Below are 21,834 nucleotides of genomic sequence, written 5' to 3'. Positions count from 1 at the left end.
AAACACTGCAAAAGGGAGAGAGGAGAGGGAGAGGAAACATAAGCTTTCTCACCCCACCACCCCGAGCATCACCCCTGGCTCGGAGCCTGACAGCTGGTGCCACGCTGCCATCACCACCAAGCTGCTCCTCCCAATCCGGCGGGCAAAGCTTTGGTTCTCCCTGCCCATGTGTGAACCAGCACAGCTGAGCTGGCAGGCAGGGGAAAGGGAAAAGAGCTGGCTGCATTTTTGGCTCTTCTGGAGCAAGAAGGAAGGAGGAGCTGAGAGCAGTGAAAAGCTATTGAAATACCAACTGCTCTCAACCTAAGCTCAGCAGCAGCGAGATCCTGAATACCAGTGACACCATGGATCAAACAGGAAGCTATTAAATCACCATTAAAGCACAACAAGATTAAGCAAGGAAGATTTATCAGGTAGAATTAAGTAGCTGAAGTGTGGAAGTTTTTCTCTCTTGCTATTCTCATTTACCATGTTTGTCAAAACTGGTGGGTTATTTCTGCTTTTCCTCTCGATACAGGGTTCGGGATCTAGTGGTGACAAACCACTGAGCTGCACAGGGATGTTTAATCTGGTGGGGAAAGCACTTAGGATAAAATCAGATGGGTGAGTGCAAAAAATGCACAAAAAATACAACAGATTTTTTTTCACTAAATGAAATCATAAGATGCACAAGAAAAATCAACATCTTGTTAGAGGCCCACAGAACAACACAGATCAAATTCAGAATCATAGAATGGTTTGGGTTGGAAGGGACCTTTAAAGGTCATCCAGTCCAAACCCCCTGCAGTGAGCAGAGACATCTTCAACTAGATCAGGTTGCTCAGAGCCCCGTCCAGCCTGACCTTGAATGTTTTCAGGGATGAGGCTTCTACAACGTCTCTGGGCAACCTGCTCCAGTGTTTCACCATCCTCATTGTAAAAAACTCTCTCCCAAAACTCTGATGGTTTAAAAGCCTGCTTTCTTTTGGAGTTCTTCTCTCCACGCAGCCAAATCCATGTTCCTAAATCACCTGGGGAGGCTCACCAGCAGGGATAATCAGAGCAGCAGCAGCCACCATTTACCTGATGAGGATGCACTGGTTGTCGTGGCGCTTCCAAAGGCAGCGGTAGCACTCGTTGGCCACAGCGAAGATATGAGGTGGAATCTCTCCCATGTGGTGCTTGCTGTATCGCTCCACGGCGGCGCGGTCATACAGTCCCGGGATGCTCTTGTAAGGGTTCACAGAGGCAACGATCGAACCAATGTAGGTCTGCAAGCACACAGCCCCCCCAGAATTGTTATTACACACGGGGTGGAACAGATTAACACTCTTCCCAAATGAAAGACAACAAATACATGTTTGTAAAAGCCTCGCAATCCTTCAGATAAAGGTGGCTAGTATTTTTCCCCAATTTCTTTCTTTCCACAAAAGCAACAGAAGGGCAAAAGTTGTTTCCACCTCCATCACATTTTCATGCTTACCCCACCTTCTTGGCTGTATGAATTCCTGCCTTAACGCCACTTACAGCTGCACAGTAATGCCTACGAGCGCTGGTCTAAGCTGCTTCTCACGCGTTCTCAGGGACTCACTGAACTTACTAAGAACCTGACTGTGTCCCAAGCATTGGTGCAAAAGTCCGTATTTCCATGCAGAGTATCCACATCCTCTCTGCTACTCATTTTTAAAACAGAAGTATCAGACATTATGGTAAACACTAGCACCATTATATAGTAGCAGACCTTAAGAAAAGCATATGAACTGGCAGATGCCCCCAAAACACTGGCTTTCTGTAACTTAATTTATTACTCATCTGATGCACAACGGCAGCTGACAAGGCACTCATTTCTACCCTATTGCAATTAGAGAACACATCAGTTAAAACCACCCAAGTAGCAGCTTATGCCCATTCCCATTGCCTTAACTCATTAGGCTGCGGTAATGTGATCATTTGCAACAGTCTATTCGCAATGCTGTTTCTCAGTCACCCTCTATCCACTTCAATATATTTTCCAAATAAAATCAAATTAAGTGAGGTAGTGAGAATTTCCAGTATATTTCTGGGGCGTGTGAAATTAATTGATTTATCGTGTGGTGTGTGCGGTGTTACTGCTGTGATACTAATTTCATTTTGTTAAGTCCCCTTTCTGCGGTGACAGGCAGGAAGCTGACAGCTGGCTTCAGCAGCCCTGCTGCCGACTGGTGAAGAGCCGGGCTGCAGGGCCTCCAGCCCCGTGACACAGTCCCCAGGTACAGACAGATGCTTCACCAGTAGACGACCCCCTCATCGCCGACAGGAACCAGCTGTGACGTTGCCAGCAGGACTGGGGCTCTCCCCACCTCTGCAGCACTGCATCCAGACAGGGTGGATAAGGTGAGCAGCACCTCACACACCACAGCAACGCAGCTCCGCGGGCTCCTCCCACAACTGCCCTCTCCTCCGGCAAGCCACCCTGGGGACACCACCAAGACCCAGCAGCCATCAGCTCCCCCACGTTTTCCCTTCCTCTCAGTCACAGCCTCTTCCACAGCATTTACATTCCTCATCTACATGCCTTCCTCCTCTTCTCCCTAATTAATATGTAATTATTGCCGTGTATTAGCTCTCCTTTCTCACTGTCACCCTGCTGTGACGTTCCCCATTATCCACCTGTTTGTCCTCCATCATGCCCAATACAAGTATCAGCTTTGAGCTTTTCCTAAGGGGACTAGAGCGGTGTCCTTGAAATGATGACAATTTTATTAGCTGCAAGGGGAATAAACCTTCTCACTGTAACTCAAGTATATTTTACAGAGCTGTGAACTTCCAATCTGTGTGTTTTATAAAAACCCCCATGCTGTGCAATAGCTCATAAGGTTTCACCGAGAGGAAAGACACCATTTCAACACAAGATCGTATCGCAGGGCAATTACAACAGCTTAATTTCCTGGGATCATCCCCTCTCAGGTTCTTAAATATCACACTAACAAGGAAGTCTCGGAGAATAAACTTCCTCACTTTGATGTATTTCAGCACAGAGTGCATAGGCAAAATTTTAAGATATATTTTTTTTTAAATTACACAAAGACAATGTAAGCATGACCAGTAAAACAGACTGCTAGAGATCTTCCTCTTTACCTTACTCAAGTCTGACTAAAGTCTTACTAAAATGTAAGAAGAGTAACTTGAGGAACACCATGCAACAGATGCCATGGCAAAGACGTAAATTAAAAAAAAGCCATGAAACACAATACCGTCTAACACCCACCCTATAGCTCCTGTGTGCTCAGGTACCTGACAGAACAACACCATCATGTTCCCTGCTCTTCCTGCGATAACGCGCTGGCAAAACTGCAGCACTGATGGCTACGGTGTGACTTCTCTTGCTTCTCCCATTTCGAATGGTAAATATCATAAAAGGCGACAGCAGGTGACTTCTGCACCAACTGCTTAACATGAGGCAGACTTTCACGTGGCTTAAGTATAACTTTTTAAAAGTTACATAAATGCTTCCAGAATATTAGTCACTACTGCAACTAAGGAAATATTTTATATTACATAAAGTCAGGTGGCTTCATTGCCTCAAAATTCATGTAAGGTGCCATACAGAAAAAAGTAGTGTATTATACCAATAACAGAAACCTGGTGAATAGTGCAAACAATGCTGGTGAAAACAATCCCTAAATCACCTCATGGAGAAACCCTTAGGACATGTCACTACTTAAAAAATTCCTTTTCTCTTTTTTTTCTTTCAGTAAAGACATGAAGATCCATCACCTCTACCTAAATAGCTCAGGTTTTGTGGTTCCAGTCTTCTGGTGCTTTGAGTACATATTATCTCTATGCAGAACAAGTTAAATGGGCACACTGACGGCCACCAAATTATAATGATACAAGACAGAACAAAGTCAGGCCCTCAGAAAAACCCAACTTCCTCATCCCAAGGCAAGATCACAAAAAAGCTATACTCTTCACAAGACACAGCGGATCAGATTTGTCATCTACCAAGTGTCATAAGGCAACCCAGGAGCGGAAACAACTAGATACCTGTATGGACTAACTAAGACTTAGCTGGCCCAAGTGAAAGTTTCATCTTAACCCAAGGTAGTTCAACAAGACAACGATAAGCTGAAGCAGCATTGTTATTAACAACGTTATTTACAAAATTCCCATTAAAAAAGACAAAGCTTCCCAAAGTCTTTGTAAGCTCCCTCTGGGATACTCAACAGCAGCAAGATCTGCTGCAAGAATAATTTCCTACATCACTTCTGGGCTTACTATTTTTCCCATCCACTAGCTACCACATGCTCCTACTAGCAGCAGTATATTATAAACAGTAGATCCTACTCCTGCTAGCCCCTGCTCTGGCACCTCTGAGAGCCATGAAGTGGTGGACCCGAGGCAGGGCATGCCCTGCACCCTCACAGAGGACAGCACCCCCTCACTACTGCCCTGCTTGCAGGGCTCTGCTTTCCCTTCCCTTGGGGACTCGGAGCAGCTGCCCAATGCAGCCCCTTTCTGGGAGGGCTGACTTGCCAGGTTTGCAAGTGCCAGCACCTGAGCAGCATGTTAAAATGCTGTAGAGATGCACAAAAAATGCAGGGCTGTTTAGCTGATGGGCATGTCCTCTATTTCTGCACTGGGCAGCATCATACACATGGCAAATTAAAGTGCTTAACAGTCAGAAGCAGGATCTCTAAATTACTTTATTATGCTAACATCATGTGGCAGCTGTTCAGATGAAATTTCAGAAAAGGTATTTTCACATAAGAATGTCACTTTCACTTTACTTAAAAGAGAGCAAATTAGATTTTCTCTTTGTTCTTTTTAGTTTCTAATTTTATTCTTGCAGTCAATAATTACTTATTTTCATAAAAGCACTCCAAAGCAGTTATGAATAGGAAAAATGCTCATACATCTGCCAGAGTACTAGCAAGCAGACAGGATTTCTGAAGATTTACAGTTAAAATAGCGTGAGGGGTATTTCAGAGAAATATTGTGCAGAGCTCCTATTACAAGTCTGACTTCTTAAATCCATGGCAATGAACAGGACAGTTACTTTTCTCTGTTACGTGGCCAACTCAACACTTCAGACAGAACCACATGCAAAATCAAATTACTTTGCTACAGAGTAAACCAGCAACAAATTGGTATCAGATCACTGCTAATATATTTATTTAAACCCAAGGATAAATTAAAGTTGAGTTATTCAGCCTGAATCCCCACACAGCAATTTGATTATCATACTAAAAGGTTGGTCTCTCCGCTTTCAAATTTTTACTGAAATTTTACATTGGCAATGCATCTCCCAAAACACTTTCAGTACCAAACCACAGACACTTCTGCTCCCCATTTTAGCACAAGAAGGGGAAATAAGATTGTTTGTTGAGCCTCCTTCCAAAATTAGAAGTCCAAGCCCTATCTTCTCAGCTAGACATTCAGTAAGGCGATGGCATTGCAAAAGTCAAAATGAAAGATGTACTTGAGAAGCGATTTTTCATCAGTTCTCTGAAGGCTTTTTTTGTTTTGCTTGATGCCTTCTGATAACAATCAGCTTTGAACACCATGTCTTGAAATAACCCCAGACTTCTTCAAACACTCAAAACTAATTAGTTCTTTAACAAAGTTCAAGAGCTTACAACGATTTCTGATACAGACAGAAATATTTTAGAAAAACTTGCAATAGTCAGAATAGTCCTTTCTAACATGAGAGGTGGGGTGTTTTTTTTGGGTTTTTTTAGGAAGACACAACTAGTTTACTTCAGTTTGATGCCAAACAAATGTAAACTATGTTAAAAGCTTAATTGGTCAAAATACAGATTTTCAAGTTAGCTTAAAATTACAAGAAACAAGTTTGCAATAGAGGAACTAAATACACTTTTAAATGTCTTTCATTCCCATGTAGAAACAGCTTTTGGAATAAAAGAGGAAAAAGGAGAGTAAGAAATTTCCCCTTCAATTTTTTTTTCAGGTTTTCTACACAGAAAAAGCAACAAAAAAGGAAACTGCCCTAATGCAATATCACTTCATTAATCCTACAAACCAAACTTGCTAAATGCATCAGGACCACCTCACTCTCCATCTTTTCCCCTTCACAGATACTTTTTGCTTATATCCTTTCATGTTTGCTCCATATCCAGCAACCATTCACCTGCCACTTCTTCCCTTTTATATCAAGACTTCTACATCTCCAAAATAACATTTTTATTTCTGAGAATTATTTCCAATGTCTGTGTTTTACCAACGCTTGCTCTATCCAAGTAAGGTCATCAGTTTTATCCCACACTGTTTTTTCTCATGACCTCCTTTCATCCTCTACATCAAGGTACTTCTCTGTACTTCCCAGACCTCTAGCATCTGAGACATCCCATTCCTCCTTCCTTCTTAAATAAATACATAAAGGGGAGGGGGGAGAAGAAGAAGGAAAAAAGACTTCTTTCAGGCTTTGCGTGGCTCATGCTAAAGGGAGGGTGGAAGAGAAGGCAGGGGCAGGCTGGAGGACTCTGTTAAAGGGCATCATGTGCTGCTCCTGAACCAAGTCTTTGATCAATGATCGCAACAGAAACTAAAACTGCTTGCACTATTAGAACAGGTACAAAGGAGACTACCTTCCCCAATTTCAACCGTGTTTCTTCAGTGACACCAAAAATCAATATATTCTTTGCAATGTCGTACTGGAAATGTTGGAACAAACCAAATAGAGGATCTAGTTATTTTGTTACAGATATATTAACACTGAGAGAGCACTCTGGCCAACTTTCTTTTATGAGCACTTTTAAGACTTTCTACTTTGGGACAAGAAAAATCTATCCTTATCACGGAAACAAAAGCATGTTTACAGATGCTTCAAAAACTATCTTTCTGTGTTGTTTCTGAGTGAATGCTGACTTGGCTGGCACCACTCAAGGAACAGATTCTGTGTCTGAAAAGTAAGGGTATTTTTTTTAAAAAAGGGGTATTAGTATGAAGCTGACCATTTATTCAACAAGTATAATTTTCCGTGCTTATCCTTAATTTACTGGAATGTTTAAATAAAACTGCAGTACCTCTGGCTCACTAGAAAGCTACTCTATGGCACTATCAAACAATGCATGTGAAAAGATTTTTATTGCTATTCCACACAAGTTGGGCGTCTCTCATACCTTTACCTCATCAAGGCTACAGTACTGTTACCAAACTACAATACTGGTGCTTTCATAGCACTTGCAGAGGCAGATGATGTTTGAAAGACCACAAAATAGCTGTCAAACTTTATGTTTACAATGCCAACTTTCAAAGTGCCAGGATGCAAACCCTGTGAACACAAGAGTTTGCCCCACACTGCAGGTACAGGCTCCATCATTCCCAGTTCTCCCAGGAAATGGGATTGATGGTAATCATGACCGAGTTTATTCAGAGACAAAGATAACTAGGTCAACCACCTAGTTCATACATGTCAGCATAAAAAGGAGAAAGAAGGCTGGACCATATTTTTTGCATGCTTTTTAGGGGAGGGAGCAGAAGGGGCAAGGGTATGCCATAAACAGGATGATAATTAGTGCCCTTGTTCTTGGTAGGACCTTGATTTATCCTCTCTGTGGTAAGTATGCCCCATCTTTCAGCAAACACCACACTCATTTCAGTGGGACGGAATCCAGTTGTCTCCCTAAATTACAAGCTAAAATGTCTGAAGTCAGGCTCCCCTCTTAAAAGCCATAATCAAACTGAAGTACTAAACTACAAGTTTAGATGCTTTCAACCAGTCAACCCATTTCTGAGATGGAAATGTCATACTCTATAATCATCCTTACACGCTTGGTCTTCTGCAGCCCTCACCATGTTTGGTGAGTCACAGTGGGTTTCCAGCAGCCTCAATTTACATCAGCTTTACTTTCCTTTATCACTCTGTTCCTTGTCCATGTGCACACTGTTATGACCCCCAAATTGCCTTTTGTCCTTCTCAAGGTCAGTTTAGAATTGTTGAACAAGATGCTTGTAAACACACAGGCCATGCTACAAAGGCAAGAGTCAACATCCATAGGAGATGACTTTTTGAAGGCAACCAGAACAAAATGAAGAATGTCACTAATAATATCAAGTGCCAACAGGCAGCTACCTACAACCAAGACCCACCAATGCTGTCCTTGTTTCCTACAAGCATCTTCTCAGGCACATTCACACTGCTGAGCTGCACTTCCCCATGTGCTTCAGTCCATGATGTACGCTGCTCCCCACACCTTCAACCTGCACTTTCATAGTGTCCTTGTTCTAGGCAGCTAAAGGAATCTAGAAAAATCTTTTTCTTAAGGGTTAAAAACTGGGTTTTTATCACCTAAGCTAGCAATGGAAACACCAAAACAGTGCACTGAGACAGTCACATCTTTCAACTTAATTGCAAAGAAAGCTCAGAGATGGTAAAGAACCTGTAAAAATCTCTCCACGGGTTGAGACATACCCATAGCTTAATCTCATCTTATTTTCCCATTAATTTTCTCCTACTGAACAGACTGTTCCAGGTGGATGGAGCTACTAAAGGAAACTACAAGTGTTATCCAGAATCTGCCCCAAAATATCCAGCTAGAAATACAAAGCTGATATAAAGAAAAGCTGATAGAAGAGCTGAATGTCAGGATAATGACCTTTTGTGATCTATCACATGGACTGTTTACATGAACAGTTATGGAAAAGTATCCCTCTTCACCATTGTCTAGTGGAGAAAGGAGGTGACCTCCTGAACAAAAACCCGCTATCGATCAGGATGAGACATTGATTGTTGTCATTTTCACAGGCTGCACATTAGACTGTAGCAATCTGTGTCCATAAATGCACAGCTTAATTCTGATGAGGCAATCTCAGCTCAAATCAGAGAAAGCCCCACAAAGAGTGGAGACCCCATGGCTCATCCCTTCATTTCAAATGGCCTGTGGCCACACACTGGTTCTTTTTCCTGCTTTGTTATGGTACAATGCTCAAATGAGTCTTTCAAAGCTGTCTGAAGGTCTAATTCACCCTCCAGCAAGGAAAAGAAAAAGATTTTCTTCCTGCCTATAGATTTATCTTGGGAAGACGAAGGGATGAGAGGAAAAGGTATGTTTTTCAGAGAAAACACATGCAAACAAAAGCAAAAATTCTGGTAGATGATATCCCAAACAACAGTGTATCCAGAACAGAGGAGAAATATTTTTAATACAAAGCTTTGGAGATCTGTTTCATTCTGCCTCCAAGTATTTTACATACTGATACCAAGTTTTTCGTAACTTCCGTGCTCCTTTAACATTTTAAGGCCTCTTCTGTAGAAAGGGCTTTTTTAGGGGGAGAGCAGGAAGAAGAGGAATTACGCTTTAACAGAGCATGAAAACAGAAATCAAAAGCCAGAATAACTGAAATCTAAGCCTATGCCAGGTAGTCTGTTGGATGGCACTGAACTGCTGCCAAATAGCTGTGGGTCTAGAAATCAGCACTAAGATAGCAAACAGTATTAGCAGTCAAGAGTCTGCTAAATGGAACTTCTGGACGCCATTCCCTCTTAAAAGTAAAGACTGACAGACATCAAAAGGAAACAGATGAAACTGCTTTTGAGAAATGGACTACATCTTTTCAAATAAAAGTAACAGCCTAGCTATGAATCAATAGTCCATTTATGCAGGTAGATAATAACTATAAAAGCAATTTAATTCATTCTCAACTTAAATGGGTTGTCTGTGGCCTTTCTATTATTAAACTGCTGGAATATGTGAATAAGGCAGTTGGACAGCGTAGCACAACCAGTGAAGTTTGTGCAGCTCACTTTACAGTCAAAGCCTAACTCACATAAAGAAAACGCTTGCTGGTGACTGACAAGCAGCTTAAGTTTCAGAGTCCAAATTCCTGCCTTCCTTTGAATGCCTCTGCGGGACTGGGAGCAACAGACCTTACAGCAAGGAGCCAAAGCTTACCTGCAAGTCAGGCAGAGGTGCACGCAGAAGCATTCAGCATGGTTTGCAAAAGCTCTGACTGAACAGCACCAAGCTGCTGGTGTTGCCACTTATGCAAATGACTAAAAAATTTTATTGTTGATTCTGCACGTTGCTCTGCTTTTTGTTCTCAGTTCATACAGTTACCAGTGATATTTAGTGAAGGTGTGGAGAACCAACACAAAAACAAGCCTTCAAATCTGAGAAGGCATTAGCAATGTATACCCTCACCAATGACAAAACCTGCACAAGATGACAGATTTCTACTTTGTAGTTTTCAACACCAAGTTATCACTAAGTAGGGCTTAGGTATCATTCAAAACTCCTGGAAGTCAACAGGAATTGACCCTTTTGACCCTGCATGAATTACTTACTCTCCTAACAGACAGACAGATGAGAAGAAAAATGATGGTACAGAGTAGTTAGAAAGAGCATTTTTTTTTTCATTTTTTACCAGAACTTTGACCTCCTCCTCCTCCTCCTCCCTCACTGAAACAGCCCACTGGTGAGAGACAATAAGATCCCTACTGCAGCATATACACACACTGGGTTACCAACAAGCAATGTGCTGCAAACCATAATATAAATTTACATGTTTGTGTAACCATTGCACACATGTAGCCATTGCCTACATTGCAAAGTGCTCGTGTAGCCACTGCACATATGATAGTGTACTCCTGAGGAGCTCCCTTTTTAATGATACCACATTGATCACAACACCTCAGGTCAAAGTATTTGCTAAGATCTGAAAATGTGGACCTTAAAAATCCCAAATATTTTCAGTTGCAAGGACAAAGTTCAGAGAAACATTCTTTATCATTGTTATTATTAGTAGTAGTCCCACAAGTTCTGCAGTAAGGAGGAATTCAGAGGCAAATTTGGTTAACCAACCGATGGCACATGTTTACTACTTCTCATATCATTACAGCTATGCTATTCCTCTAACTTGTATTAAAAAAAAGAAAAACAAATAAGAAATAATGGTAATTGGCCTTAGGGAGACAACTGTTAATCTATACAACTGACCATCCTTTAGAAATGGCCATCACCAGAAACAAATTCCACTAGATTTCCAATTAAAAGCCTGCTGTGTTTATATAGATCTTTGTCTGCTGCTCTCTAGTAACAGATGTGAAATGGAAGCTGTAATTAATGCTTGGAGACAGGAACTCACTTTGAACTGCATTTTGAAAACATTATCTGATGTGTGTAAGCAAAACATGATAATTATGGAGGTAAGTAGTAATGTACAGACATTTGTCATGCATTCTTAGCAACGGCTTTCTCTGCTCTCTGCACCTCTGCTGAAGGAGCTTGTGAAGAGAATTTTCCTCATCTCTCCAGTAGCATAGTAAGGCATGAAAAACACTGTGATTCATCAGCTCATTTTAAAAATTTCTTTACTGTAGAAGTATAGCAATTAAATAAACAGTAGTTTCCTCAATGACCATAAAGCAGAACCTGCAAACCAGTTACTTGAGACTGCTCTAGAGCACTGGATGCCTGTGGAGAAGAACTGGGCAACCACAGCAGGGTTGCAGGCAAGACCAGGATAAATGTAGTTCTAGGAGTTAGTGTAATAACTAAGGACTTGCTCTAAATGTACATATACAATACTTAATATATATATATAAAATTGGACTAATTAATTACATAATTTGTATGGACCATTGTCTGTTGTTTTGTTGGGTTTTTTTTTTGTTTTGGTTTGGTTTTTTTTGGTTTTTTTTTTGTTTTTTTTTAAGTAAGTGGCCCACACTTATTAATACTACAGAGCATAACAGGTCAAAGACCAAGGCTGGTCAGCTGTCCAGGATGGTGTATGGGTCCTTGATACACCTTTTTTTTTAAGGTCAAGTTTCTGCAAGGAGCACATCCAAGATTTTCCATTTAAGAAATGATCTTTCGAGGTCCTTTCCAATCACTAAAATTCTGTGATTCTGTGAAATCAGACCTGACAGCTTTTGTCTTTATAAATATTTTGGGGCTATTTTTTTCTACTGATCTTACTTTGTCTCTCTGCCTCCACCTAAAACTTGTGTCTGTGGTGGAGGACATCTGAACAGGAGTGCTTTCAGAGTGCATGAATTATGTCTGACTTACTTTATTTAATTAACCAAGACTTCAGTATGCTTTCCTATTTTCTCACTATAGCATGCAGCAACATCCACTGCCTGCTGACCATCATAACATGGCACAGAGCAACTGCACCGGATCTGAAATGACTTTTACTGCACTCAGAAAAAAATTGCAAATGCAAAAACCCAGACAAACAAGTGACAGAGAACAACTGACCTAGATACTAAAGCATCTGTGTCTGCAAACAGAATCTGAAAAACCTCGATGGTCATTATTGATTTAATATTGCACAAACATCAACTAATTGCCTCAGGGAACCCTCATGACTTCAAGGGAGGCAAATTATCTAATTACTGCAAGTTTAACAAACTACAACTGAAAATGTTGCTAAAGTAAATAAACATAAATAGGTTTCAAATCGATGTATAAATAAATTAAGAACAGATAACTGAGCATTCAGTGTAATGAAGTGGATAGGAACTCTGCAAGCAACCTTATTAGGGAAGACACTACTTTTGCAGTTTAAAGTCTGTTTTAAAAATTTGAGAAATGTTACTTTCTCATTCAAGTTATTCCATGCTTGTTGCTTCAGCTGAAGACAAAAAGGAAGCTAGCCACGAAAACTGAGCTCCTAATTACCATCATCCTCCTCTCTGATGTGGATGTGGCTGGTACAGCACTACATGTCTACGTGGCTGGTACAGAAGTTTTTATACAGATGCACACAAACTTAACAGATGGTTGCAATTATCGGCAGGCAAGCTGCAGTCCTAATTTGAAAGTGAGCAAAAATAGGTTATGTTCTCTCTCACCCCTCATGACCACCACACCCAACTGCTGGACAACCTGGCGGCCACTCTCCCCATCAGAGGAGGGCAGCTGAGGGATCCTGCTGCACCCCACCCAGCACTCCTCCCTGGGCACAGAGACACGTTTTCCACCTAAACAAGACAGGCACGTGTCAAATCATCACCACTTCAAAGGGGAACATGCCTACCTAACACTTCAGAGCTTCATTCAAAAGGAAAAAAACTAATCAGATGTCCTTTGAAACTTGTTTATTGCTTCAACTCGGGCAAACAAGGGGTGGATCTGACACTGAAAACCTCGGTACCGATTTGCACAGGGTGTACTGCAGTTATTTCCAACCTGCCTCTCACCTCAGCAAAAGCTGCTCTTCTGAAATTCGCTCGCCTGCATCAGTAACTAACCAACCACTGGCCACGGAGACAAGACAACCGCAGCTGGTCCCGGAGCCAGCTCCAACACTGTCATTTGTGCCTCTTGCAGCACAAGCCACGCGGTGTGGTTCACGGCGTCCTCTCCAAGGCTAAGCCAGTCTCCTCCGCAATGTGTACTTAACTAAAAGTAAACCAGAATCAACAGCTTCGGGAACAATTCGCCTTTGAACAGCGACAAGAAGGGCCGCCGCGGCGCTTCCCCTCTCCACATCATGTGCCCTGTGCTGGCCTTGCTTCAGAGGCAACAAAATCCCTCGGTCGCCCTAACAAAAGGCTCTGTTTTCAAACGTCGGCCCCTTCTGCTTTTAGCACTGGTGTTTATCTTTCTATATTTCGCCACATACCAGCCTAGCACGCAAGCTAATCTGGGCAAAGATGGGCATTAAACCTTGTATGCTGATGTCCAGAAGCTGGACCTCCTGTATCAAATTGATCCTGATGGAGTAAAATGGGGGGAAAAGCAGCAATGAAAACCGCTGCAACATATATCACTGCCATCCTAACTCTGCTCCTTTCCTGGACAACAAAAGCAGTGATAGCCCAGAAGCAAACTTTTAGATAAAAGCAGTATTAATCAAGAAATCGGAAAAAATACCAGACAGGAGCCTCCTTTAAGTAACCAAGAAAGAGCATGTACATCCCATGCTTCTCACAGGCCAAAAAGGGAAAGCATGCACTCTTTTCTTTTACAGAAATTCAGATTAAAAGTATCATAAGCAGATGTCAACAGACGTGACACTGATACATAAAGAGAGTTGCACATCAACACGAACAACTTTTGTCATTCACCTTCTTGCTAACAGCACAGATTCAGCTAAGAGCTTCAACTCCTTAAGTACAGAGCCAGGCATCACTCACGCTAAGAACATAGTCTGTATGCTAAATCAATATTCCTCCCACCCCAAAAAACACCAAGAAATAAAGAAAATCCTCTGCTGACCCTTTAAAGCTGGAGCTGTTGGTAGCAGGAAAGAAAGTCACTGATATGTCTGACTACACTTGGCATCCATAGCAAATATATTTATAGTATTGATTAGGAAGCGGTGAAGAGTTTAGGAACATGGGTATGATTATGTGAGACAAAAATGTTATTAAATAAAGGAAGATTAAACTGAATTCAAACATCTGAAGATATTTATTTAAATGCTCATTGCTGGAGAAATAGCTCCTCAAACACAAAGAAACACACAAGTTAAGTGGAAGATTGGCTTAAATAATTGTATTCCTGAGAAAGCAACTGTTTAAATTTGTTTCTTCTGTATTTTTGAAATTACATATACTTCACACTATAATTTAGAACATCGCACTTCATATAATTTTGAATGTGTGTGTGTGTGAAGAAGCAAGCCCCAAAACTTGTGTCCTAATTAAGTGCATTCCTCATTAAGGGTACAAAGGTGCTTCCTGATCCCATTGCCACTGACAAAACAAACAAAAAGCTGCCAGACTCACGATCCACACTAATAGGCTTGTAATACTACAAGCATATAACTCAAAAAATGCCAGCATACACCTTTGCATATCTTTTCCTCTCACTCTAGATGGGGACAAGGAGGTGTACAGAGCTGAAGTAAAGAGGGACCTGTAAGCTAAAAGCCAGAACACGGCAGTTATACGGTGGTTTATATTCTGGGATGGCAAGAAGGCTTTCAATGAGATGACCAGCCCCTAAGCTCAGAGTGGAGCAGGGCACATGCCTTCCCGATTTATCCCCAATGCACCAGGGACAGCTACAGCCAAGGTGCCAGATACAAGAGAGAGTATGTGCACTCCACTGGTGAAGCAATTACAGGTGAAGGGAGAAGGCAAATGTACAATCTGTAAAGTTTTGATTGCTCCTGGCTTGAACTCCAATGGTTTCTACTGTCCTGTAAAAGAATCAGTCTGTTCCCAAAGCAGAATGACCAGGAACCTAATCTCTTCAGCTGCAAGTAAGCCTTCACCAAAGGTAAACTCAATGCATCTTTCAGCCGCTCCCTGCCCCCTGATTTTTTTTTTAACATCAAACATTAAAATACCATTGAACTGTTCAACACAGTTGAGAGATGTTGGCTTGAAAAGACATGGCTCATTTAGCAGTGACAATACCTCCTCCTAGAACACGTGCTCATATTATCTATCAAGTTTGCACAAAATTTTTCAACTTATTTAATCAGCTTTTCTTGGGGTTTCTGCTCCTGGAGCCCTGTCCTGTTAAAACATTACCATTGGCACAACAGGACTGAGGTACCAAGGAGGAGGGAGAAAAGAAGATGCTTCTTACATCAGGTCCTAGTTACACATATAGGACAACAGAGAGGCTTTCACATGCATTTCAAAACACATCTTTTTTCCAATCTCCTCCAGGTAAGCTGGATCCAACAGAGTAAGCAGTAAAATCAGTAAAACTGAAGAGATGAGTATTCAGCAGCAACTGAAGATTTGTCATCATTAACAGCACACAAACCTGTTTGTCTGGAAACATACACTGCACTGAGCACCAAGTATCAGAATACCCTAAACTTGCCTTGACAAGCTAAGAAATAAGCTAGGACATGTCTCTTCAGAATAAGGTTATTCTTTGCCTCTTCAAAAAATGACCCCCTTTTACACGTTTTTTAAAACATGACATCCGTGTCCCACATCCAAGTGCACGTAATTAATTGCTAAAAAAAAAAAAAAAAAGAAAGGTTTTTTATTTTGACTCATGTTGAGTATTGTATTTTAAACGAATAAGACTGGTGGAAAACTAAACCTAAGCAGTCTTTTTTTCCCATGCACATGCAAGATTTCTCATATATGCTATTCATTTTTTGTTTACTGATTTTTCTGAAAGGCAAAATGGTTAATTTGTTTTGAGAAAAAACATACACAAAGACTTTTGTAAAGAGAACTACTTCAACATTTACGATCCTCTGTACCAGTCCCTTCAAAGGTAATGTCCAAAGGCACATAATTTCCTTGTGCCGTTGTTTGCTTTCTATCATAATTTCTAAATACAGGGAAGTCTATTTTTATGTGAAGTTATTTTAATGCTTAAAAATAAAGAAGCCGAAGTTAATAGACGATGCTTAGAACAAAGCACGTATATGGCCAAATCAAGGGTCTAGATCGAGGGTCCAGAGAGGTGATGTAAACAAGAATTATTTATGTTCTATAAGTATTAATTTTTAAAAAAAAAACCAACCCAAACAAACCACATCACCACCAATCACTGAAAAATGAGATTTTACAATCTCTAACAGCCACAAATATTCCCTATATCTTTCTCACATTTAGTGTAGTTCCAGATTTAGGAAAGATTCACACCTAGTCAGGCCAAGTTTAATGAAAATATTTAAAAAGCAGGTAAATCTAATCACAAAAACCTTAATAACAGAGCTAAGAAAAATAATTCTGTGTAGACTAATTGTCTCAGCTTGACAATTGTAATACCATCCCCTTTCTACCACAACAGAAAAGGGGATGCTGATCAGAATTGGGTCTTGGCCTGATGGGATCTCAGATGACAGTCACAGACTAAATCCCACCACATCTTCTCTGTTGACACACACAGCACTTACAGTTGGGGCAGAGCATTTAGAGAAGAGAAAAATGAGATCCCTTTACACAACTCTGACACTGGAAGTGTAAAAGCGTATGCAGCATGCTAGTTTTCCAAGGGACTGTTTGGCCAGCCCTGAGCTACCTTCTCCTTCCACTGTTGTTGGCAAGAAGTCTTTAGGTGTGGCATGCTTCAGCTCTGTGTGGATACACAAAGAACTGGAGGGAGATACCACAGAACAGCAAAACACACACAGCACTTAGACATTCAAAAACATTCCCTCTGGATATTTTTCTTAATTTTAGAAGAAACTTACATAGATTTTATCTTGCTGATAGCGCTGGAATAAGTTGTGCATAATGGAGCCTTCATGGAGATCTACAAGTGCTGCCATGTCTTCCACGCTCTCTGTGCTTGTTTGATGCATAGGCGTTACTTTTTGGTGTGTGATTGTGCTCTGTTTGTAAGTGAATACCTGAAAGAGAGGAAAAAAAAGAAAATACAATCAGAGCACATATTCAAAAACTCTTATCTGAGAATGGAGCTTTCATACCCATTCATATTCCCTATCCAGTTTATCAGTGTGCAGACTTGTAAAATTAAGTCTGCCAGTCATGCCGCCTTCTAAAGCTTCTCTGACAAGAATTGCAACTGCAAATATGTACAAAGGGGTCATATGAAACTAGCACATCATGACAATGCACTGAGGTCTATAAGGTCCTTTCCTTTTTAAGGGCAAATGTAACCTTGTTTCACACTGGACTACTGTTAGACTTTATCAGGAGAAAAATAAACTGAGCAATAATCGCTCCCAGAAAGTCCAAAATCAAACAAACACAAAACCACCCCTTAGAGTAAAACCCACTTATACTCAAATTACCCTGTGAGGAAATGTTTTACAGTGCAAAACAACAAAAGAAAATTATTGCTCTAGCAGGCTGCAAGCATTTACACGTTTGATCCAAAATCCACTTGGATGTTTCCATTCAATTCTCCAGTCAGGACCTCTATTGGGTTAGGTCATTATCCCTAATGCAAGTAGCACACTAAGTTCAGTGTGCTGCAGATACTTGAAAATGAACAGGCAAACTGATTTCTAATTAATGCACTTTTGAAACAAATTTCTGAAGCCTGTTCCAAACAGACAGTAAAAGCTCTGAAAAATCCACAATTTAAATACTCAGTCAGGAAAAATTTCTACATATCTTCTGTAAAGCTATCACAAATATGCTCGGACGAGGTACACATCCCAAATCTAGTTAAAAAAAAAAAAACTTTTATGAATACTAATTACATCACTGAAGGCTAAAAACCAATAGCTTTGGAATTCAGCTTCCCATTTCCTTTTAATTTACATCTTGGCAACTTGTCCTTACAGACATATGTCTGCATCTCATAGCCAATGCTACTCAGCCAATACTAGTCCCTGCTAATGTCACCATTTCAGTGTAAGAAAGTTAAGTATGGAGCTAATGTAAATACTTTAATGATGTGGAAAAATTAAAAAAAAAAAAATCCCTACCAAAATCCTTTGAAATAATATTTATAAAGCTAATGGAAGAAGTGCAACAACCCAGGTAACCAGCAGAATTGCTGCTACAGGTAAGGGATCCATCACACAGCACTGCCCAATGGAGGAGGCAGTGCCAGGGGCTGTGTCCACGTGGGAAGATGAAACCCCTCAAGGATTTCAGCATAAAAACATATGTATGCTCCTGGTAATGAAAGACTGAACAAGGATGGTTGTGTCTTCATAGGAGGCCATTCAGGAAAATAGCAACTTTGCTCATCTTGCTTAGACAAGTGAGAAAAATAAGCTGAAGAGCAAGAGGCTGAACGCACAACGCACTTAACATGGAAGCTCTGCATTCAGATATCCCACCAGCTGACAGAGGAGAAACGCCTGATGAAATTCGTTCATTAAAATCATACCCTGGGTGCACCAGCTGCTGGCATAGCCCATCACACCATTACAGCTGTCACTCACACCAGCACAAAGAGCACTGGGGGAAGGATGGGAGAGAAAGGAGATCCAGGGAACAAATTTCTAACAAGTGCTGGAAGGCAGCACAGAGCAAACCATCAGAAAGTTTCTACAGATTGAGAGCATCCAAAGCACAATCCCTAACCGGGGGAAGACAGACCCTGAGAGATTTAAGACATATTATGTGGTAAGCAACTGTCAAGATGACAGGACAAGCATTTGTACAGGACAGATAGATGTCGTCCAGGATGGAGAAAGCAGCCACTTGTATGTGATACAGGGGCAAGCAGTCCAGGTATCTAAAAGACAGAACGAATGTGAACAGCATCAGTTGACAGCAATACTTTGGGGCTGAAAAGAGTGTTAGCAGTCCCAAGACTAATGACACAAAGTGCAGGCAGAATTAGAGGCAATTACATCTCAAGAGTAACAAACTGCAGTCCCTAGTAGGAAGAACAGGACCAAAAACCCCGAAGGTCACACTGTAGAACAAAGAATATCGTAAGCTGCAAGAGCTGGAAATAAAAGAGATTTAAGGAGAGCAAATCCTAGAAAAGTAAGCGATTTAACCAAAGCCATGTATCAGCCTGGCATTGAAACAGAAAAATAGACTCAGTGAGAGATTTAGGAAACCAAAAGGGGTTGTTGGCACATATACTGTGAGTGCAGCTGACGTGAACATGGAAAGGAAACAAAACATAATTTCTAGGAGGAGAATCTTTGTATTTGTGATTTCTGTTCTTTGATATGTGATGCACAGGTTAGCAGGGTGCGCAGAGCACCCCATACATGACTAAGCACATCTATTAATGTAATGAATTAAGCAAAACGCACTGAGAAAAACAACATAATGATTGACTTGTGAGCAGCCAGGACTACTGAAGATGGTCCCTGTAGATTCATCCTTCCCACTCAAACCCACTATTTTCTCTTCATCAGGTCAGCTGTTCTCACACTTCCAGCTCTTCCATGCGTTGCCTCCTTGTTTGTGTGAGGAAACAGCTCTGTGAGCAGACTCAGAGATATGCCCGTGTGTCAACCAGCTAGACAACACACTGACTGGTCATAATGGCTGCCACCCAGACCAGAAAGGAGGGCCTCTTCCCCACTGCTGGGGAGTTACTCTTCCTTTACTTTTAATTTTTACCAGAGCCATGCATCAGACCTGCTGGAACGGTTCCAGAGGAGGGCCACAAAAATGATCGGAGGGCTGAGAGAGTCAGGGTGGTTCATCCTGGGAAAGAGAAGGCCTCTGGGAGACCTTATTGTGGCCTTTCAATACTTAAAGGGAGCCTATAAGAAAGATAAGGACAAACTTTTTAGCAGGGCCTGTAGCAACAGGACAAGGGGTAGTGGTTTTAAACTAAAAGAGAGGAGATTTAGATTAGATAGAAGAAAAAAATGTTAACAATGAGGATGGTGAAACACCGGAACAGCTTGCCCAGGTGGCAGAATCCCCATCGCTGGAAACATTCAAGTTCAGGTTGGACGGGGCTCTGAGCAACCTGGTCTAGTTGAAGATGTCCCTGCTCACTGCAGGAGGGTTGGACTAGATGACCTTTAAAGGTCCCTTCCAACCCAAACCATCCTGTGATTCTGTGATTTCTTAAACCCACTGAAAAACTTGGTGAAAACCATCTAACAAGATCAAAGTCATCAGACAGGGCAGCAGGATCACACGCACAGACCTCAGTTCCTTAAAACATGCTTTCAGTAGTCCTGCTGCTCAAGCCCTGAAAGGCCTGCTTTGTTTTATTTCATCTTGATTCACGCCTTTATTAGGATGAGGACGTGAAAAAGCTACTGTGAACTTTATCGTTACTAATTAGAAGGTCACAGTATGAAATATTGTAGCAGATGAAATCCTCAGGAAATAGGAACCAAGAGCCATTCTGCAGGGTCAGCATGCAGAAGAGGAAGATGGAGAAGTTGGCTCCTGAACTTCAAGAGGAGCCTGTTGTCAGAGCACAGGAACATCCATCCTCAAGGATCTTGTTGCCAGCATTTCTGGAAGGTCAAGCAAAACATGCAGGAAACTTGGAATAAGATTTAAGACAAGCCTAAATGAGAATTCAGCAAAAATTTATTTCCTCTCAAGATATAAATGGTCCAAGATAACAAGAATGCTGAATACATGGAAGACTATAAATTAAACCCTAAAGAGACAGCACGCAAAATAAGAACTTTCAAAGTTATTATGGAAGTGAAAATTAGCGGTTGAGATAGGAAGGAGCAATGCAAAGAACAACAAGAATAAGCTCAAGAAATACCAAACAAAACAGTGAACCCAGCTAAACAACAGTAAAGAGCATTTCACTTGGAAAACTGCTCAACTGTCCCAATCATGGCTTACTAGTGCAGCCACAAACATGCCAAAAATGGACTCAAATAAGGAAGCAGCCTGAAAAGTCAGGGGACCAATGCTACCAGGTTCCCCAGGTAACACGGGAAAAAGCTGTAACAGGCACTCTAGTGTTTGAAAACAACGTAGGAGGGAACTATAGGACACCCAAATATTAACAGCTTGCTGAAAGCAGAATCCACCCAAGGGCTGGAGGAGTGCTGTTTAGTGTCAGTCTTGAAGAAAAAAGCAAATATGACTGAAAAAAAAGTAATCAGATGCTGCTGAGTCATATTTATTTCTCTAGCAAAAAAGGAAAGACTGAAAAGGCAGGTAAGTGATGTAGGGAATATTTGAATGAACATTAAAAACAGGGTGACACAAAGTGTGGAAACAAACCATAGCGGTGTGGTTTTGACAGCCTGTTTCAAAACTTTGATGATATGACCCTATGTCCTGACTCACGTTTGTTCAGAAATCAACAGGATTATTAGCCTAATTCTGTTCTCTCCAGAACAGAATAAAATGTCCCCTTGCTGTGACAGGCGCATACCCAGCGCAGTGTCAAAGTCCACCTGCTCAACAACCATGCTACCCACAGCTCTTCCTAGATCTGCTTTAGGACCCGATGTCAAGCCCTAGGCATCAAGAGCAAGATCTACACTCATACTTCCCAAAGATATTACCCAGATGAGAAAGAAGGACAAGTAGAGAAAATTAATTCATTATCTCACAACGAGAATATTGGCCTTGGAGATGGGACCAAGGAAAAAGTA

General features: G+C 41.2%; 1 protein-coding gene across 1 annotated transcript in view; it reads right to left on the bottom strand.

Moving 5' to 3' along the window:
- Positions 1-1,062: 1,062 nt before the first annotated feature.
- The window catches only part of LOC104528626 (unconventional myosin-X), a gene marked incomplete at both ends in the record, with an annotated part of 56,127 nt that continues 35,355 nt past the window's right edge, over positions 1,063-21,834 (bottom strand). The window contains 2 exons of the mRNA XM_010172681.1: positions 1,063-1,250; positions 17,050-17,208. Of these exons, the coding sequence (XP_010170983.1) occupies positions 1,063-1,250; positions 17,050-17,208 (347 nt within the window). The remainder of the gene's footprint in view (positions 1,251-17,049; positions 17,209-21,834) is intronic.

The sequence above is a fragment of the Antrostomus carolinensis genome, unplaced genomic scaffold (assembly GCF_000700745.2).
Source record: "Antrostomus carolinensis isolate BGI_N321 unplaced genomic scaffold, ASM70074v2 scaffold16767, whole genome shotgun sequence".
Taxonomy (NCBI): Eukaryota; Metazoa; Chordata; class Aves; order Caprimulgiformes; family Caprimulgidae; genus Antrostomus; species Antrostomus carolinensis.
Note: the sequence above shows the minus strand (reverse complement) of the source record. Positions and strands in the feature narration are given on the sequence as shown.